Raw genomic sequence first — 21,638 nt, forward strand, 5'->3', positions numbered from 1 at the left:
AAATGCTGGAGTAACTCAGTGGGTCAGGCAGCATCCCTGGATGTGTGATGTTTCGGGTCTTCTAAAGAAAGGTCCCGGCCCGAAACATCACCTATCCTTTTTCTCTAGAGATGCTGTCTGACCCGCTGTTACTTCAGCACTTTGTGTCTATCTTTAGTATAAACCAGCATCTGCAGTCGATTGTTTCTACAATGTTGGACTTTATGTTGATTCCAGAAGTCTGGAATGTGCTTTTTGAAGAGGAAGGGAGATTCCTTAACTGTTTGTTGAGCTTTATCCGTACGTTGGAGATCAAGGGCAGAGATGAGAATGGTATTTAACTATGACGAATACAGAGGTCAAAAAGAGAACTGGAAATAACATCGATGTAAAATATTAAGGAAGACGTCAAAATAACCACACAATCGGAAGGACATTATTGCACTGGAGAGAGTTCAGAAAAGATTCACCTGAATACTGCCTGGGGAGGAGCATCTCGGTTAAGAGACGTGACTGACTGGTCTGGGTTTGTTTTCATTGGAGTGGAGAAAGCTGAGGGGGAACTGATAGTAGTATCACAGCTGATTTATTTTTCCCTCTCAACCACATTCTCCTGCCTTCGTCCCATAACCCCTGACACCCGCACTAATCAAGAAGGAATCCGAGGAAGACATTCTTGAAAGAATTGTGTTCGAAATCTAAAATGCATTGCCTGAGTGTACAGGTACATGGGTAGAGGCAGGTACAGTTGGTCAAGAATCAAAAGTTAAGAGTGTTTTAATGTCATATGTCCCGAAATGGAACAATGAATTTCTTACTTTCAGCAGCACAATAGATAAGTAAATAGATAGTACTCAGTAAATACCACGATAAACATCAAAAAGAAATTCAAGAAATTAAAGAAATTATAGGACAAAACAAAAACAAAGGACATAAGGTCATAAGGAATAGGAGTAGAATTAGGCCTATCAAGTCTACCCCACCATTCAATTGTGGCTGATCTATCTCTCCCTCCTAACCCCATTCTCCTGCCTTCTCCCCATAACCTCCGACACCCGTACTAATCAATAATCTATCTATCTCTGCCTTAAAAATATCCAGTGACTTGGCCTCCACAGCCTTCTGTGGCAAATAATTCCATAGATTCACCACCCTCTAAAGAAATTCCTCCTCATCTCCTTCCTAAAAGAACATCCTCTAATTCTGAGGCTATGACCTCTGGTCCTAGACTCTCCCACTAGTGGAAACATCCTCTCTATACAAGTCTTTCAATGTTCAATAAGTTTAAATAAGGTCCCCCCTCATCCTTCTAAACTCAAGTAAGTACAGGCCCAGTGCCGACAAACCTCATCACAAGTTAACCTACTCATTCCTGGGATCATTAGTGCACAAAGTCCCTAGTGCAATCGAGGCAGCTCGTCGTTTGGAGTTTAATTAGAGCTTGTGGTGTTCAATAGCCTGATGGTTGTTGGGAAGAAGCTGTTACTGAACCTGGATGTTACAGTTTTCAGGCTCTTTTATCTTCTTTTTAAGAATTTAAGAGGGATCTAGACTTGACTTTCCAAGTCGTTGAATGTTATGGACCAAGTGTTGGTAAATGAGATTGGAATAGATGGGCATTTGATGGTTAGCATAGATATATATATATATTGGGTCAAAGAGCATGTTTCTGCACTGTATATGTCTATGCCACTCTGATTCTTGGAGCAGGGGTAAACTACTCAGCCCTAAAGCCTGAAATGTGATTCGAGGTTGATCTTCCAACTCAACACCTTATTCCTACCCTTCCTCCATATTCTTTGACTCCAAGGTAGAGATTCCAAAGATTCATCAATCTCTGAGTGAAGAAAATTCTCTTGATTTTATTCCTAAACAAATTATACATTTTGAGACTTTGATCCTTAATTCTGTTCAACTCAGCCAGGTGAACCTTTCCCATATATCCAACCTAACAATTTATCTGTCTAATAGCAAAGATATAACTTGTTAGATGATTTATGAGACTGACAAGAAAATCCATTTAAAAAGACATTTTAAGGCTTTAAATTATGAAACAATCATTTCAGCCGCAGAAATGAAAATGTTTCCCAAAAACTATACCTGACAGCAAACTGAATTTTGCCCAAAACAAAATTCCCTTTATATAAGGACACGGGACAAATTCGACCCCACTTGCTTCTACGCCAGCGGTATCCCGGTGCAGTACGTTTCACAACTGCAATAGATCGGAACAGATCATCCTGTTTGGATAAAAAGGAAGATATTTTTGAAATGGTGCAATATTTTCCAATTCAATGAAAATCAGATTTAAGGTAGACACAAAATACTGCAGTAACTCAGCAGGTCAGGCAGAATCTCGGGAGAGAAGGAATGGTTGACGTTTCACGTCGAGACCCTTCTTCAGTCTGAAGAAGGGTCTCGACCCAAAACGTCATCAGTCTGAAGAGGGTTCTCAACCCGAAATGTCACCCATTCCTTCCCTCCTGAGATGCTGCCTGACCCGCTGAGTTACTCCAGCATTTTGTGTGTACCTTCGATTTTAACCAGCATCTGCAGTTTTTTCCTACAAAATTAGATTTAACTCAGACTGTAATGCATAAACATGCTGATACTCATGAAGATGCACCAGCGAAAGTGATTGCAGCCAGAAAGCACTGAAGGATGGAAGTTCAGGAGTAACAGTGGGTCGGAAATGGGCTGTGGCCTCGCAAATGACAGGCTATTGTTTTCTAAATGTGTGGGGATTGGGGATTGGGGGAGGGTGGAGGTAGCGGTAGGGGACTGGAGATCCAGGAAGCCAGTTCTGGCTCCTTCTCACCTCTCATACAAGAATAAGTTTAAGAATTTGTTTTTTGAGCAGCAGGAGCCCCAAAGTTCTAACAAATCAATCTCATAACAGGAACCTCAGATAACCTCAGTTTTGAATTTGTAAAGAGGCTATTGAACTGTTGGCATTACACAATTATTTTACTCCCTCTCAAAAGGTGTGTTCGGAAGAAGAACTCCTGATGGGCCACGCGGGCCTCTGCCATAAACTGGCTTGCCCGTGCAGAACCGGGGAACCCACCTGGAATGGGACCCTCGTCCAACACATCTCCTGCTCACTCCTGAGGACTGGGAACTGGAAGGTAGAGGGAATTAATGATGGCGTCAGACACTGGGCATAGGGCCAGTAAGGACACCCGGAGGGGGGAGGGGGGATGGGGTTTTACCTTCTGTGCCCTCAAGGAACGAAGGTTGAAGGTCAAGAGAGGGATGAAGGATCGCTGGCGATCTGGATGGAGGATGGAGGTGACGGCTGCAGCAAGCGTTTCTGACCAGCTGCAATTGGGACTTTGATTATGGCGCCAATACTTGGCAACTTGAATATGGTCTGTTTCTGTGCACTCGCTACTTAATCAAGTGTGGTACTTGTGCATAGCAATAATCTTACTGCTCTGTATGCAAAAAAAAGAATTTCACTGTACCTAAGCACACATGATAATAAAATAACTATTGTAAACTCAGTTGACCAGTTCATATCCTTAGTTTCAATGTAAATATATGTGATGAGCACATTATATATGTACAAGAGCAGATGTACACAAATTGACCATTTCAATTCTGGATAGGAAAAACATGTTCAAATGAAGTATTTAAAAATGTTGGCTGTTTTACATCCAAGTGCTTGTGATTGAAAACTCTGGGGAAAAAAATTGAAACCTTGCTCTTGAACATTGATCAGCAGCTGCACCAATAATCAATATCCAGGTAGACTGAAATGTTGAATTCAGTGAGCTTTGGAAGTGAGATAAATATGTGCTTATAAACATTCCATGCTAAATATCAGTTATACCTCCGTAGCATTCAATTCAGGAGTACAAAAGGTCAATATTTAACAGTATTTCATCTGCTGCAGGAACAAAAAGAAGAGGAAGCTGCAAGCTTGTAACTTGGTGGAAACTATGAAAAAAAACAGAATGAGAGAGAGAAACTGAACATTGGACAACTTGGATGGTGCAACAAATTAATTTTCTTTCATGAAAACTGAAAAAGGAAGCGAAAGATCAAAATGGTAATACGAATATCACTGTACCTTAATTAGTACAAGTGATAATAAAAGACCTTTAAAACCTTTGAAATAATTACGATTGTACAGTATATTAATCCACAAAACAGTTGCTTGCCAATTGGTATTCAGATAGGCATGGCTGGTTTCCATTACAGATTGGGTAAATGATTGTGCTCAGCCATTTCTTCATATTACGGGAATAGAATTGGTTAGGCATTAGATTTGTAATGATGTGAATCTCAGGAGCAGGCCAAGATAAATTAGCAATGCAGCACTGTTGGCTGATAGGATAAATTAGTATAGTGAAAGAAAAACCTTATATAGCTGACAGAACAGCATCAACCACAGGGTTGGGAGCTCATTAGAGTCATAGAGCAATACATCATAGACCCAGGTCCTTCGCCATAACTTGTCCGTGCCGACTAAAATGCCCCATCTAAGCGAGTTCTATTTGCCCTCATTTGGCTCATATCCCTCTCAACCTATCCTATGCATGTACCTGTCAATGGTTTTAAATGCAGTTATCGTATCTACCTCAACTACCTCCTCTGGCTGCTCATTCCATATACTCCTCATTACCTTCTGCTTGAAAAAGTTGCCCCCCTCACCTTAAACATATGTTCTCTTGTTTTTGATTCCGCTACCCTGGGTAAATGCTTCTATGCATTCACCCATCTATTCCCCTCCTGACTTTATACACATATAATATGATACGCCATTTATATACGGGTGAACTTATAATGGAATATAAGGAAAAGGCAGGGGAACTAAAAAACTAATGTCAACATCAGACACTGATGCTGGAATTTGGAGCAAAACACAGGTTGCTGGAGGAACTCAGTGGGTCAGGCAGCATTCGTGGTAGCAAACTGATAGTCAAGATTTCCAGATGAGACCCTGCATCGGGGTCATAACTAGTGAATACAAAGAGGAGTGGGGATGCAGGGACAGTGGGGGAGGAGGTGAAGCAGGAGCTGGCAGGAGTGATAAGTGATAGATACAACTGAGGAGGGTTGATGGGTAAGTGGAGCCAAGTGAGGAAGGGAAGGGTGAGGATAGCGGCAAACGCTAGGAGATAAGCGGTGAATGAAACAAAGTGCTGCAGATTATGGAATCTGATGCTAAGGTGATAAGTGGAAACAGATACGGGGAGGATGGAGGGCAGATGGGAATAATAGGTACAGGGATAGGGGATCTACTGGGTTGAGTTTCTGGGTGATAGGCAGATGGAACCAGGTGGGTGAGCGGAAAAATCAGTAATGATTCTTTGAATTGAATTGAATTGAAAGATACAGCATGGGAACAGGCCGTTTGGCCCATTTAGTCAATGCCAACCATCAATCACCCGTCTGTGTTACCCCACTTTCTCATCTACTCCCTACGCATTAGGGGCAATTTACAGACACCAATTAACTTATAAACCCACACATCTTTGAGATGTGGGGGGAAACCGGTGCGCCAGGGAGTGGTCACAGGGAGAACATGCAAACTCAATACAGATAACATCTGAGGTCAGGATCGAACATGGGTCTCTGGCACGGTGAGGCAGCAACTCTACCCGCTGCGCTGCTGTGCAGTTCCAGAAGCTGTGGAGATGCAGGCACAGAGATAATTCATAATAGCCATCAATAGTTTTCTGGATATTTAGGGAACCGTTGGATAGGGGAATAATGCAGGAAAATGCAGGAAAACATGTTCCCAATGTTGGGGGAGTCCAGAACAGAGCTAGATAGAGCTCTTAAGGATAGCGGAGTCAGGGGGTATGGGGAGAAGGCAGGAACGGGGTACTGATTGAGAATGATCAGCCATGATCACATTGAATGGCCGAAGGGCCGAATGGCCTCCTCCTGCATCTATTGTCTATTGTCATTGTCTAAAATTGAGAGAAGATCATCCACAATCTCGATGGTGGAACAAGCTTGAATGGCATAATGCTGCTCATATTTCTTACAATCCATTGTTCTTCTGGCTGAAGATTTTGAAAACACTTCAGCCATTTTTTTCCCCAGTCACGTGCTGGCATCCCTCATCAACAGCCTCGTAATACCTTCCTCCTTTCTTAAAAAAATACTTATATTTTGATTCAAATAACATTTTGTATGAACAGTGTCTGGTGTGAAAAGAATCAGGAATTTCACATAAAAGTGAAAAATGCTTTAAAAAACAATTCAGGTTTCAAGAAAAAGGCATTTTTTGTGTGCCTGGATCACTCACTTCATCAATTTCTTCTGGTATTTCTTCCTCCTCATCATCGTGAAGAACTTGTGTTGTAGCTGTTGGTTGTAGACCCATGAATTCCAATTTATACATTATTGACTAAAGTGCAAAATAAAGGGAAGCGCCAAAACAAAAGATACACTTAAAATCCCAATCTGAATACATAAAAATTGCAACAAAACATCTTGCAAATATTCAAAAATTGGCTGCAGACACGTGTTTTATTGAAAGCATTCTGCTTTAAATAAGCATGAGTGGAAAGTTAGCCATTCATTTAAACTAAAAGAAAAATTACGGAAAACTACGAAAGCTGCTCTTTCAATATGTACACCTGATACAAAAGATGTTTGTAATTTAAAATAGGAGAAATGGATTCAAGTACGTATAAAGAACTGATTAACATTATTTCTAGAAAAAGCTAAGAGAAAATTAATTTTTAAGCAGGACATTTGGCTGGTGTTTCAATGATTTTTTTAAATCATTTTCATATTCAAACTTTAATATCTTATAGTGTGGAGAATGTATGACAAACCTGCAACATTGAATCCTAAAAAGGGTTGAACACAACTTCTTACCGTAAAGAGTTCGCTAGGTTTCCTGTTTCCATCCAGCTCTATCACATATTGAGGGTCATGATCGGCCATATAGTCCTTTTAGTTTGCAGAAATACAGAAGGAGAATAGAAATATTAATGAATGCTTTATCAACAAAAGTTAAGTTTGCCACATTTCATTCGTTTCTATGGTGATTCCACAGCACAGGCAAACCAGCGAGATTTGCATGAAATGATTCCATACCTCTAGAAGCCTCAGCATTTTGTTTTTATAGAGTGCCACTCGTTTTTCAAAAGTTCCGGGAAGATCTTCAGGTCTCTTCACCAAACGTGCAATAATTTCTGGGGTTATCGTTGCTTTCTCCTCCTAAGGGAGAAATTTTGACAAACTATTTTGACAAAATATATTTATATCTATATACTAAAACTCTCGTTTGTTCACTTATTTCTGAACTACAGCCAAAACAGTACACGATAACGCAACAATTTTAGGCCCACTTTTCTCACCGTCATCCCATGGTCCGATGGAAGAAGTTTCATTGAAATCAGTGTTATATTTAGGGGGAGGGGGGTGAGGGGGAGGGAGGGAGAGGGGGGCGAAGGGGGGAGGGAGAGGGGGGGAGGGAGAGGGGGGGAGGGAGAGTGGGGGAGGGAGAGTGGGGGAGGGAGAGGGGGGGAGGGAGAGGGGGGGGAGGGTGGGAAGGGAGGGGGTAGTGGGCAGAGAGGTGGGGGAGAGAGGAGGGGGAGTAGGGAAGGAGAGGGTGCTGCACCAATGCAGGAGTGGTTTGGGCCCAACGGGTCCACTTGGTCTAGTATTTTAGAAATGTCTCAAGCTTTGATGCACGAGTAGACCCTGGATAAAACTGCAGGAAAGTAAAATCAAACAGTGGTATCACAAAATGCTGGAGTAACTCAGCAGGTCAGGCAGCATCTCCGGAGAGAAGGAATGGGTGACGTTTCGGGTCAAGTCCCTTCTTCAGACTGATGGTGGGGGCGGGACAAAGAAAGGATGTAGGTGAAGACAGTGGGAGAACTGGGAAGGGGGAGGGGAAGAGAGGGACAGAGGAGATATCTAAAGTTAGAGAAGTCAATGTTCACACCGCTGGGCTGTAAGCTGCCCAAGCGAAATATGAGGTGCTGTCGAACAGTAATATTTTGACCATGAGCATTTACTATAATGTGGAACAAAAAACAAATTGTTGGAGGAGTTCAGTGGACATTGGTGTGTAGCTTTTAGTACCAGCACTGGTAAATTACATTACTTCCAACAATTTCACACAAAGGATTGTGGGTGTATGGAACAAGCTGCCAGAGGAGGTAGTTGAGGCTGGGACTATCCCATCGTTTAAGAAACAGTTAGACAAGTACATGGATAGGACAGATTTGGAGGGATGTGGACCAAATGCAGGCAGATGGGACTAGTGTGGCTGGGACATGTTGGCCGGTGTGGGCAAGTTGGGCCGAAGGGCCTTTATTCGCACTGTATCACTCTATGACTCTGACTATGACATTTTACTGATTGCTGAGCAGTTGATTTGTGGGCAAGTTTTTTGTGAACAAATCATACCTGAGCAGTTTTCCTTATTGTGAAGGAAAGAACTGCAGCTGCTGGTTTAAATCGAAGGTAGACACAAAATGTTGGAGTAACCCAGGCAACATCGCTGGAGAGAAGGAATGGGTGATGTTTCGGGTCGAGACCCTTATTGTGAATATTGATGCTAATGTTGTATTAGAATCACAGCCATGCAGCACGGAAGCAAACCCAAGTTGTCCTTGCCAAACAAGATGCCCCATCTATAGTAGTCCCTTTGGCCTGAATTTGGCCCATATTCCTCTGAACATTTCCTACCTATGTATCTGTCCAAATGTCTTTTAAATGTTGCTGATTGCTTTCTCAACCACCTCCTCCGGCAGCTCGTTCCATACACCCACTACCCTCTGTGTGAACACTCTACTCTAACACAGAGGGTGAACGATTGGAAGAGTTTAACTGGAGGCACAGCTAGTTCTGCAGCATCGATCTTTAGTACTATAGCTAGAATGTTGTCTAATCTATTAGCCTCTGCTGCATCCCATTTCTTAATATCATTTGGACTGTATCATATTGTCTGAAGAACAAGTCTATGTTGTTGGGGATTTCAGGGAAAGCCGAGATGGATCATCAATTTGGCATTTCAGGCTGAACACGTTTGCAAATTTTACGCCTTTTCCTGAGCACTCACATGGATGGCCTCTTCCATACATTAGCTGTTTAGGCATTTGGCACACTTGCATTCATCTGTTAGGTTTGTTTAGTTTAGACATACAGCGTGGAAACAAGCCCTTCGGCCCGCCTTGTCCATGCTGACCAGTGATCCCCGCACACTAACACTATCCTACACACACTAGGGACAATTTACAAGTATACCAAGCTAATTAATCACATTTAACAGATTTCCGTTCTCTCCATTATAACATCTCTGCCTTTTGTAGCACATGATGCACTCATGGGGATAACATTCTCTTACAAATTACGAGACATTCATTGCCAGTTAGGTCAATCGTCTTTGACATCAATAAACTGTTTTTGTTCAACAGGTGCTTATGTCAATAGTCTGTATATTTAGACTTTATTTTAAACTTTAGCGAAACAGTAAGGAAACAGGCCCTTCGGCCCATCGAGTCCATGTCGACCAGCGATCACCCTGTACACTAGCACTATCCTCTAGGGACAATTTACAGAAGCCAATTAACTTACAAACCTGTACGTCATTGGAGTGTGGGTGAAAACCAGAGCACCTGGTGAAAACCCACATGGTCACAGGGAGAACGTACAGACAACAATCTGTGACTCATAGTCAGGATCAATCCCGGGTCTCTGGCGCTGTAAGGCAGCAACTCTACCGCTGTGCCACCATGCTGCCCCCGTGTCTGTGTGATAGACTGAGCTACATCCACAACTCTCTACAATTTCTTATGGTCTTAGGCGGAGCTGTTTCCAGACCAAGCTGTGATGCAACCCGACAGTATGCTTTCTATGGTGCATTTCCTCAGTCTCTTAAGGAAGTAAAGGCATTGGTGTGTCTTCTTTGACAATCCATTCAATGAATGCCAAAAAGAAGCGTTCCTCTTTAATCCTAGACTTTGATTCTCTCGCCACTCATGAACAGTGGCTGCAATCTGAACCATCTACAAAATACACCAAGGGTCATTTGACTATACCTCTGCCTCTTTGGAGCACCATCACCTGCTGCTTGACCCAGGTGTCACATAATACCCAGGTCAGAAAATCTATTGTTGATCAAAACCTTGCAACTGACCAGCCAACAGCCTGTGGGAACATCTGCATCACAAACTGCACCAGTTTGAGAAGGCACCGAACAATCGTTCCAATGGTAATTGGAGATAGCAATAAATGTTGTCCTTGCATTATCGCACACATCCTATAAAAGAATAATATATTAAAGAAACAACAAGCCTACTTCTTCCATCTCTTCAACTGCTTCTTCCTCTTCAACCTCCTCCTCCTCACTCTCTTTTTTCTTTGGTTCTGGCTCTATCTTGTCTGGATTCCATTCTTCTAGTTGATAGATCTTCCCAGTTACAGGGTCTTGACGTTGTCCAGACACACGATCACACAAGTCACGATCAGGACACTAAGAATAAATTCAAAAGAACATTTAAAAAATATATTGACTCTACCTTTCATAATCATTCTAACTTAGATTAAATTTTAAGCATGCCTCAATTGTTTAAATTCCTTCTCTTACTTATGTGTTGACATGAAGTAATATTACATTTTGGGAAGTTAAACCATGGCAGGAAATATGCAGTCATTTTGGGAAGTTAAGCCAGGACAGGACAGGCAAGGCCCTGGGGAATGTTACTGAACAGAGATCGAGGGGTACATGTATATTGTCCCTGAAAGCAGCAGCACAGATAGGCAGGATGGTGAGTAGGTTGATATTTTGTGATTGATTAAAAGATACAGTTTGAAAACAGGCCCATCGGCTCACCGAGTCAATGCCGACCATCGATCATCCGTTCACACTAGATCTAGGTTATCCTACTTTCTCATGCATTCCCTGCACATTAGCATCAATTTATAGAAGCCAATTAACCTACAAACTGCACGTCTTTGGAATGTGGGAGGAAACTGGAACACCCAGAGGAAACCCACATGATCACAGGGAGCGCATGCAAACTACAGAGACAGCACGCAAGGTCACGATTGAACCCGTGTCTCTGGCACTGTGAGGCAGCAGCACTACCAGCTGCGCCACTGTGATTTGAAGTATGCTATGCTTGTCTTCATCAGCCAAGGCCTTGAGCATGAGAATTAGATTTCATGGTTTACATTAGTACAAAATGCTGATTCAACCACAATTTGTGTATCAGAAGGGGGCGTGGCTGCGTTCTGCAGCTGCGGCTCACCGGCAGTCTCTCTGTCTTTTTTTTGTTTTTGTCTTTGTTATCGTTTAAACGTTTCTTTTGATTTATTTTTAACTCTGTATATGTGGGGGTTGGTGGGGGGGTGGGGGAAACCTTTATTTCTAATCTCCTCCTCAACGGAGATGCCGTGTTGTGTCTCCGTTCGTGCTACGGCCTAACACCGTGGAGTTGGCGGCCTCCAGCTCGGCTCGGCCCTGGGACTTTCCATCGCCCGGTGGGGGCTTCAAAAGTCGGGAGCCTCGATCGCCTCGTGGCACCACGGGAGAAGAATGAGGAGGAGATAAGACTTTTCTTTGCCTTCCATCACAGTGAGGGTGTGCCTGGAGCAATCACTGTGATGGCTGTTTGTGTTAAAAATTGTAATTGTGTGTCTTGTGTTCTTTATTGTCTACTGCCGGACCCTGACGTGAGAGGACGCTGGCGCTATTTGTTCGCCGCTTCTCCGTCAGGATAGTTTGTCTGTTTGTTTTTATGTCTTGACTGTTTTTGTAAAGCGTCTTTGAGCATTTGGAAACGCGCTATAAAAAATAAATGTTTATTATTATTATTATTATTATTATTATTATTGTGTGCAGTTTGGGAATACCATTCTACAAGAAAGATGTAGAGTTAAGCTAGAGAGGGTGCAGAAAAGATTCACAAGGATGTTGCCTGGATTGCAGGATTTGAGTTATAAGCAGCGATTGGTCACAGGCGTGGTCTGTATTCCCTGAAACAAAGGAAGTTGAGAGGTAACATAATGGAGGCATATAAATGATCAGATGCACAGATATGGTAAATAACCAAAGTCTGTTTTCTTTGGCAGGGGTGTCCAAAACTCAAGGACATAGGCATTAAATTGAGAGGAAGGTTGTGTAAAGGGGATTTGAGGGGTATATGTTTCACAAAAGGTAGTTGGAATCTGGAATAACCGGCCAGAGGAGATGGATGCGGGAACATTAAAAGCATTTCTGAGGTATCTGGACAGGTTCTTGAATGAGCAAGTTAGACAGGAATATAGAATTAGTGCAAGTTGGATTAGTTAGGTAGGCCTAATGGTCAGCACTGACACAGTGGGGCTGTTTAAGTGCGATCCAGCTCGGATTTTAATGAACATAATCAAAACATTTAATCAAAACCTAAATATGTGTTATACATCATTTAATTCCTACACTATTATCTGTATCTAAGTGCTTTTGAATACAGTTCAGTACAAGTGATACTTGTACTGGACTGTATACATAAATTAATTTCACTGTGCCTCAGTACATGTGACAATAAAGTACCATTGAACCATTGGACCTTCATTACTTTTGATTGTTTCCAGCACATCAATGATCTCTAGGCCTCACAATTTGTTGGATTAGGTTATCTCAGGGTGAGCTTTCTAAGTTTGATAATAATTTTGTGCTGCATATTGCTAGAAAGGGAAAATGTTAAGGAGGTGATAAAATCAAATCAGGTGGTAAAATTAAATTTGTGCCAAAATTTGATTGAGATTGTTGAGCTTGATGATAGCTAATTGATGACTGAATATCCAATGATTCAAGTGTTTATCATATTTAATAATCTTTCAGAGAATTTTATCACAATTTTGCAACTTAACAAACACAACAATATATGTTACCATAAGATTTAATTGTGTTTATTATGGTAAAGTTAATAACTAAATAATTTTACCTTAATGTTGATAATGAAGTCAGGTTGTAAATTAAGATTTTCTATGACCTCTATTTGTTCTGGAATTCCCAAATATTCTTCAGACAAAGAAGGATATCCACACAAAACATAGCCTATAACGATTTATCATACACTGTTAAAATTATGCACAAAGTTGCTTACATTTATTGCTGTACTCAGTATTCATTTTTCCTCTTTATATTTTTTAAATGAGCAAAATAAGTAATTAAATATATTTAGTACATATTCATTGGGGTCCCAGACCTATTGAAGACATTGCATCATTTATTGTTGCATACTTTCATTTACTTCCACAATAAGAATTACTGAAACTTTCGGAAAGAAGTTTCGCTATCTATATCAAGTATGAATTTGACACAGGAGAGAGGGCAGTTAGAAATGAAAAGGTCCAAAGAGGGTAGAAGGCAGTCCGGGGGAGTCCAAGAGGAGGGGGACCAGTGGCGACGGCAGTTAGAAATTAAATTTGACATAGTTTTGTTTCTGTAATTGCTGGGTATATGACAAGCGCCCAATGGGACTGGTTTGCAAAAGAAGATTGGCTATTTCAAGTAAGAACATAAGAAATGTTCAGCCATGATCACATTGAATGGCGGTGCTGGCTCGAAGGGCCGAATGGCCTACTCCTGCACCTATTGTCTATTGTCTAAAAGGAATAGGCCTATCAGCCTCTAGTGTGTGCTCCTCCATTCAATCAGATAATAGTTCAATGTTACTTTATTGTCACATGTACACAGGGACAGTGAAATTCTTTGTTTTAAACTAAGAATCAAAGAACGTCAACGATATCATTCTGATATTTGTTTATTCACCAATATAATTTCTCAGTATATAAAGGGCTTAACTTTAGCTATTTTTTTTCCTTCATTCCTATCTATTGAAGTAAGAAGCATTGGAGAAGGTCTATGAAATCTGTTTTGACCTTAGCTCCGTTGTTGCTATGGCCTGCGAACCCATAGCCTCCTCCTGGGCCCCATCTTCTCTTATTAGCCAACCCTTTAGCACTGAAACAGTTCCCTCGGCCCAACTCGTCCATGCTGACCAAGATGTTCCATGGAATACCCTTGTGAAGTGTTGTAGAGCAGAGGGATCTAGGAGTACAAATGCAGAGTTGCTCCCTCTGCTTTACAACACTTCCCAGGGTAAAGGTGCTGCCCTTGTTTGAACCCCCAAAATGCAACACCTCACACATACCTGATTTGAACTCCAATAGCCATTCTTCAGCCCACTTGCCCAGCTGATAGTCATTCTACTGTAATTTTTGATAACTCTCTTCACTGCTTGTGATACCACCTACTTTATTGTCATCTGCAGACTTAAGCATGCGTTGCATATTTCAAATAAATCGTTAATGTAAACCACTAATCGCAAAGTGATCGCAAACTGATCTCTGAGACACATCACCAACCTTCTCTGCTACTGTGCAAGTGCTTCATCCCAATTACCTTAATTGAAATTCTAAGTAGCAACAAGGTTAGCTAGATATGAAGGTGGAGAAAAGGGAATTGGTAGAATTTGTCTTAAATCTGCCCTGTGTAAGAGTTTTGACAGCAGGAGGGGTGGCACTTTTTATTCCCATGCACAATATAATGGAAACCCAGCAGATCTGGGCACCTTTTAATCCCAGCTGCAAATTGATAATTTCCTTTAACATTTTTCAAACAAATTTATTCAATGGCCATACCTGCTCTATTTCTGCAACCTTTTCCTGCTAGCCGCCTTCTATACATTCTCTGATCATTCGGTCTACTCACTCTAGACGCATGATTGTGTAGCAAGACATAGTTCCAGCTCCATCTCTAAATTCACCGATGAGCCAATCGGTATTGGATGACAATAGACAATAGGTGCAGGAGGAGGCCATTCAGCCCTTCGAGCGAGCACCGCCATTCAATGTGATCATGGCTGATCATTCTCAATCAGTACCCCGTTCCTGCCTTCTCCCCATACCCCCTGACTCCGCTATCCTTAAGAGCTCTATCTAGCTCTCTCTTGAATGCATTCAGAGAATTGTCCTCCACTGCCTTCTGAGGCAGAGAATTCCACAGATTCACAACTCTCTGACTGAAAAGGTTTTTCCTCATCTCAGTTCTAAATGGCCTACCCCTTATTCTTAAACTGTGGCCCCTTGTTCTGGACTCCCCCAACATTGGGAACATGATTACGGGCCATGATGAGTAAGAGTATAGGAGGGAGATTGATCATCTGATTGAATGGTGCCAGAACAACAGCCTGGCTCTCAACGTTAAGACCAAGGAGCTGATTGTTGACTTTTGAAGAGGAAGGTTGAGGATCCATGAACCTGTCTTCAATAAAGTGTCGATGGTGGAGAGAGGCAACTACTTTGTTCCAGGCGTGCATATTTCTGAAGACCTGTCCTGGGCCCAGCACATTGATGCAATCATAAACAAGGCCCATCAATGCCCTCAATTCCTCAGAAGATTGAGGAGATTCAGTATGTTGTTAGATACTCGTTTGAACCTCTACAGATGTATGGTAGAGATCATATTGACTGGTTGGATCATAACCTGGTTAAGCAGTTCAAATGTCCAGGAACGAAGGAGATTAGAAAAAGCTGTGGAAATTGCCCCGTCCATCACAGGCACTGATCTCCCCATTATCAAAGGGATCTATAGATGTGCTGCTCAAAAAGACAGCCAGCATCAAAGACCCACACCATACTGGCCACGCTCTCATGTCACTCCTGCTGTAGGGAAGACGATATAGGAGCCTGAAAAAAAGGGACCTTCAGATTCAGGAACAGCTTCTTCCCAACAGCTTTCTGACTCATGAACACTATAAACACCAACGAAACTATGAATTATGAACTGGCTCGGTTACATACACTTGGGCTTTTGTTTTACGCTAATATTGTGTTTTTTTCTTGTTTATTGTTATCAGTGAGTACCATGTTTACAGACCTATTGTGTTGCTGCAAGTAAAAATGTCAATTTTCCATTTTCGGTATATATGATGATAAGTAAACACACATGACTCTTGATCTGACTCTTGATCTTCTAATTCCAATGTTATATTCTTAGCTTATTTTTGGAATTCATTCAAGCTTTGAACTCTATACCTTTCCTGCTTTTAAAGCCTTTTTCAAAATGACACTCAATTTCTCTATGGATAGAATTAGTGTATGGGTGACTAAAATGACTCATGGATAAAACTGTTTGTTAACTATCCTACATAGCTTGTTGTTCATTTATTTTTCTCCTCTGAAGATCCTTAGGATGATTCATATGTTAAAAATATCATATGAACTAAGTTGTGAAGGAAAAAAAACTGCAGATATTGGTTTAAATCGAAGGAAGATACAAAATGCTTGAGTAACTCAGCGGGTCAGGCAGCATCACAGGAGAGAAGGAATGGGTGACGTTTCAGGTCGAGACCCTTCTTCAGACTGATGTCAGGGGAGGGGCCAGGACAAAGATAGGATGTAGATGGAGACAGGAAGATTAGTAGGAGAACTGGGAAGGGGGAGGGGATAGAGAGGGGAAGCAGGGATTACATGAAGTGGGAGAGCGAGTCTGGGTCAAAACCTAGTCATAGAGTTGGAGGGCAGGAGGAATCACAGAGAGGGAGCAGTGAGAGAGCATGTTGCTAAACTCTCGTCGAAGAGAGTATTCGATTTAAACCAGCATTTGCAGTTTTTTTTCCTACACATCTTGCCACTCCACTGCGAATTCTCCTCAAGGTATGTCTACTTTGAAGAAGTTCTCCTCCTATCTTCGACGAGTGTTCACCGATGAGCCAATCAGTATTGGATGAATTACGGGCCATGATGAGTAAGAGTATAGGAGGGAGATTGATCATCTGATTGAATGGTGCCAGAACAACAGCCTTGCTCTCAACGTTAAGACCAAGGAGTTGATTGTTGACTTTAGAAGAGGAAGGTTGAGGATTCATGAACCTGTCTTCATCAAAGCATCGATGGTGGAGAGAGGATTCGATTTAAACCAGCATCTGCAGTTTTTTTTCTTACACATCTTGCCGCTCCACTGCAAATTCTCCTCAAGGTATGTCTACTTTGAAGAAGTTCTCCTCCTCTCTTCGACAAGTGTTTAGCAACATGCTCTCTCACTGCTCCCCCTCTGTGATTCTCCTGCCCTTCAACTCTATGACCACGTTTTGACCCAGACTCGCTCTCCCACTTCAGGTAGTCCCTGCTTCCCCTCTCTATCCCCTCCCACTTCCCAGTTCTCCTACTAGTTATCCTGTCTCCGTCTACATCCTATCTTTGTCCCGCCCCCGCCCCCTCCCCTGACATTAGTCTGAAGAAGGGTCTTGACCTGAAACAAAACTTATTCCTTCTCTCCCGAGATGCTGCCTGGCCCGCTGAGTTACTCCAGCATTTTGTGTCTACCTTCGATATGAATTAAGTTTCTTGGAGTTCTACTCACCACGATGACTAACTTCTGGAGAGCGGAGTTTTTCAAACATCAAATTAATTATTAGCTCTTCATAGATAGTCTCACCCCTAAGTAGAGTTTCGTGAAACTGTAGGAAAATGTGCATTATTAAACTGTTTTTTGATAAAGTTGAGCAGTCCTTATACAACTATAGCAAAACATGATGAATTTTAACTCAATCCAATCAGAATTGTTATTATTCTTCGGAGCGGAGTTTATAAATGGGAATGAATGTCAAAATATGATTGCAATTCAAAATAAAACGGTTGTGTGGCACAAAATATGATTCGCAAAGGTGGTAAAGTCAGACAAGTGTTACATACATACTTCCACACTTATAGATGATACAGGATACACCTCTTTCACTCTTAGTAATAAGCTTTCAGGGAAAAAACATGCTTTAGTATATCAATGATGTTCTCTTTTGTTAGAACTAAACAATGGAACAAAATAATTGTGTTTTTCAGTTTTCATTTTATTCTTAAAACTATGTGAAGTTTCAGTGAGAGTCAATTACCCCAGCTACATGTGAAATACATTTGAACTTACAATTTTTTAAGTGATTTATTTTTCCTTTCAGCAAAATGATTTTGATAGAGGTGTGCAAAATGATGATGGGCTCAGGCAGGCAAGATAAAGATAACCTGTTCCATTGGTGCATTGTTCAAAGAATATTTTAAATGAAGGACAAAAGACATAAGAGAGAGAATGTGGTGAATAGTTTTACCAATGCAAGGTGGATCAGATCTGAACTTCACTGGTAGTGAAAGTAATCAGATTTTTAAAAACATAATTGAATAGAACTTGGCAGAAAATAATTTTCAGAGATATAGAGAAAAAACAATGGAATGGTACAAATTAGATTGCTCTGCAAAACAGCCGATGTGGACCGCAAACTGAAGGGCATACTCGTTTACTGTAATAACTCTATATCTCTACCCATGCCTTATTAGTGCCAAACAATACAATAATTTTTTTGTTTACCATTTTCCCAAGTTCTGTGTTTTCGGTAATGTTCTGTTCTACAAGTTCCTGAGCTATAATCAAAATATCAACTATAAGTGATTACAAATATTTGGAAAATTCAAACATTATACCTGTAAAACAAAATTTAATCTTACACTTACGTTCAATTAATATTGACTTCCATGCATCTGCTAAGCTTTTGCCGAGAGTTTTTTTTCCAATGCACTGCAAAAATACAAAATTGATATTTATGATTCAGGATCTACTCATTTCTGATTCACAAACCTATTTTATGCTATGTTACTTGATATAACAAAAATCTTTTCTGTCAGATTTGGATAATATTTATTTCAAATACAAACATTATTTATTTTGTAATCTCTCCAGATATGCTGTCTGACCCACTGAGTTACTGCAGCATTTTGTGTCTATCTTCGGTGTGAGCCAGCATCAGCAGTTCCTCCCTACACATTATTTGTTTACAGTGCAGTCAGAAAGTATTCAGACCCCTTCACTTTTTCCACATTTTGTTACATTACAGCCTTATTTTAAAATGGATTAAATCCATTTTTAATCACCAATCTACACACAATAACCCATAATAAAAAAGCGAAAACAGGTGCTTAGAAATTTTTGCAAAGTAATTGAACAGAAATAACTGAAATTTCACATTTACATAAGTATTCAGACCCCTTACTCAGTACTTTGTTGAGGCACCTTTGGCAGCGATTACAGCCTCAAGTGTTCTTGGGTATGACGCTACAAGTTAGCATACCTGTATTTGGGTAATTTCCATTCTTCTCTGCAGGCCCTCTCAAGCTGTCGGGTTAGATGGGGAGCATCGATGCACAGCTATTTTCAGGTCTCTCCAGAGATGTTCGATCGGGTTCAAGTCCAGGCTCTGGCTGGGCCACTCCAGGACATTCGCAGACTTGTTACGAAGCCACTCCTGCGTTGTCTTGGCTGTGTGCTGAGGGTTGTTGTCCTGTTGGAATGTGAACCTCCACCCCAGTCTGAGGTCCAGAACGATCTGGAGTAGGTTTTCATCAAGGATCTCTCTGTACTTTGCTCCGTTCATCTTTCCCTCAATCCTGACTAGTCTCCCAGTTCCTGCCGCTGAAAAACATCCCCACAGCATGATGCTGCCACCACCATGCTTCACTGTAGGTATGGTATTGGCCAGGTGATGAGCAGTGCCTGGTTTCCTCCAGACGTGACACTTGGCATTCAGGCTAAAGAGTTCAATCTTGGTTTCATCAGACCAGAGAATCTTGTTTAGGTGCCTTTTGGCCATCTCTAAGCGGGCTACCATGTGCCTTATACTGAGGAATGGCTTCCGTCTGGCCACTCTACCATAAAGGCCTGATTGGTGGAATGCTGCAGTCATAGTTGTCCTTCTGGAAGTTGTCCTTCTGGAAGGTTCTCCCATCTTCACAGAGGAACTCTGGAGCTCTGTCAGAGTGACCATCGGGTTCTTGGTCACCTCCCTGACCAAGGCCCTTCTCCCCTCGATTGCTCAGTTTGGCCGGGCGGCCAGATCTATGAAGAGTCCTGGTGGTTCCAAAATTCTTCCATTTAAAAATGACAAAGGCCACTGTGCTCTTCGGGACCTACAATGTTGCAGAAATTGTTTTATACCCTCCCCAGATCTGTGTCTCGACACAATCCTGTCTCAGAGATCTATGGCCAATTCCTTCGTCTTCATTGCTTGGTTTTTGCTTTGACATGCTTTGACATGCACTGTCAACTGTGGGACCTTATATAGACAGGTATCTGTCTTTCCAAATTATGTCCATATATAACATATAACATATAACAACTACAGCATGGAAACAGGCCTGTCCGGCCCTACCAGTCCATCTACCTGCACTCAGACCATAACCCTCTAATCCCCTCCTATCCATATACCTATCCAATTTACTCTTAAATAATAAAATCGAGCCAGCCTCCACCACTTCCACCGGAAGCCCATTCCATACAGCCACCACCCTCTGAGTAAAGAAGTTCCCCCTCATGTTACCCCTAAACCTTTGTCCCTCAATTCTGAAGCTATGTCCCCTTGTTGGAATCTTCCCCACTCTCAAAGGGAAAAGCCTACCCACGTCAACTCTGTCCGTCCCTCTCAAAATTTTAAAAACCTCTATCAAGTCCCCCCTCAACCTTCTACGCTCCAAAGAATAAAGACCCAACCTGTTCAACCTCTCTCTGTAGCCTAAGTGCTGAAACCCAGGCAACATTCTAGTAAATCTCCTCTGTACCCTCTCTATTTTGTCGACATCCTTCCTATAATTTGGCGACCAGAACTGCACACCATACTCCAGATTCGGCCTCACCAATGCCCTGTACAATTTTAACATTACATCCCAACTTCTATACTCGATGCTCTGATTTATAAAGGCAAGCATACCAAACGCCTTCTTCACCACCCTATCCACATGAGATTCCACCTTCAGGGAACAATGCACAGTTATTCCCAGATCCCTCTGTTCCACTGCATTCCTCAATTCCCTACCATTTACCCTGTACGTCCTATTTTGATTTGTCCTACCAAAATGCAGCACCTCACACTTATCAGCATTAAACTCCATCTGCCATCTTTCAGCCCACCCTTCCAAAAGGCCCAAGTCTCTCTGTAGACTTTGAAAATCTACCTCACTATCAACTACTCCACCTATCTTAGTATCATCTGCATATTTACTAATCCAATTTGCCACACCATCATCCAGATCATTAATGTAAATGACAAACAACAGTGGACCCAACACAGATCCTTGGGGTACTCCACTAGACACTGGCCTCCAACCTGACATACAATTGTCAACCGTTACCCTCTGGTATCTCCCATTCAGCCATTGTTGAATCCATCTTGCAACCTCACTATTAATACCCAACGATTTAACCTTCTTAATCAACCTTCCATGTGGAACCTTGTCAAATGCCTTACTGAAGTCCATATAGACAACATCCACAGCCTTGCCCTTATCAATTTCCCTGGTAACCTCTTCAAAAAATTCAAGAAGATTAGTCAAACATGACCTTCCAGGCACAAATCCATGTTGACTGTTTCTAATCAGGCCTTGATTATCCAAATAATTATATATATTGTCCCTAAGTATCTTTTCCATTAATTTTCCCACCACAGACGTCAAACTAATAGGTCTATAATTGCTAGGTTTACTTTTAGAACCTTTTTTAAACAAGGGCACAACATGCGCAATGCGCCAATCTTCCGGCACCATCCCCGTTTCTAATGACGTTTGAAATATTTCCGTCATAGCCCCTGCTATTTCTGCACTAACTTCCCTCAATGTCCTAGGGAATATCCTATCAGGACCTGGAGACTTATCCA

At 41.6% G+C, this 21,638-nt stretch overlaps 1 protein-coding gene across 1 annotated transcript in view; it reads right to left on the reverse strand.

Moving 5' to 3' along the window:
• ak9 (adenylate kinase 9) overlaps nucleotides 1-21,638 on the reverse strand; it is a 135,749-nt gene that overhangs the window by 104,464 nt on the left and 9,647 nt on the right. The window contains exons 2-10 of the mRNA XM_078399888.1: nucleotides 18,451-18,514; nucleotides 18,308-18,360; nucleotides 17,315-17,411; nucleotides 12,891-13,003; nucleotides 10,262-10,435; nucleotides 7,045-7,167; nucleotides 6,823-6,897; nucleotides 6,245-6,346; nucleotides 2,080-2,219 (exon numbers count right to left, since the gene is read on the reverse strand). Of these exons, the coding sequence (XP_078256014.1) occupies nucleotides 2,080-2,219; nucleotides 6,245-6,346; nucleotides 6,823-6,897; nucleotides 7,045-7,167; nucleotides 10,262-10,435; nucleotides 12,891-13,003; nucleotides 17,315-17,411; nucleotides 18,308-18,310 (827 nt within the window). The 5' untranslated portion in view covers nucleotides 18,311-18,360; nucleotides 18,451-18,514. The remainder of the gene's footprint in view (nucleotides 1-2,079; nucleotides 2,220-6,244; nucleotides 6,347-6,822; nucleotides 6,898-7,044; nucleotides 7,168-10,261; nucleotides 10,436-12,890; nucleotides 13,004-17,314; nucleotides 17,412-18,307; nucleotides 18,361-18,450; nucleotides 18,515-21,638) is intronic.

Source organism: Rhinoraja longicauda, chromosome 5 (genome assembly GCF_053455715.1).
Source record: "Rhinoraja longicauda isolate Sanriku21f chromosome 5, sRhiLon1.1, whole genome shotgun sequence".
In the NCBI taxonomy this organism is placed as follows: domain Eukaryota; kingdom Metazoa; phylum Chordata; class Chondrichthyes; order Rajiformes; family Arhynchobatidae; genus Rhinoraja; species Rhinoraja longicauda.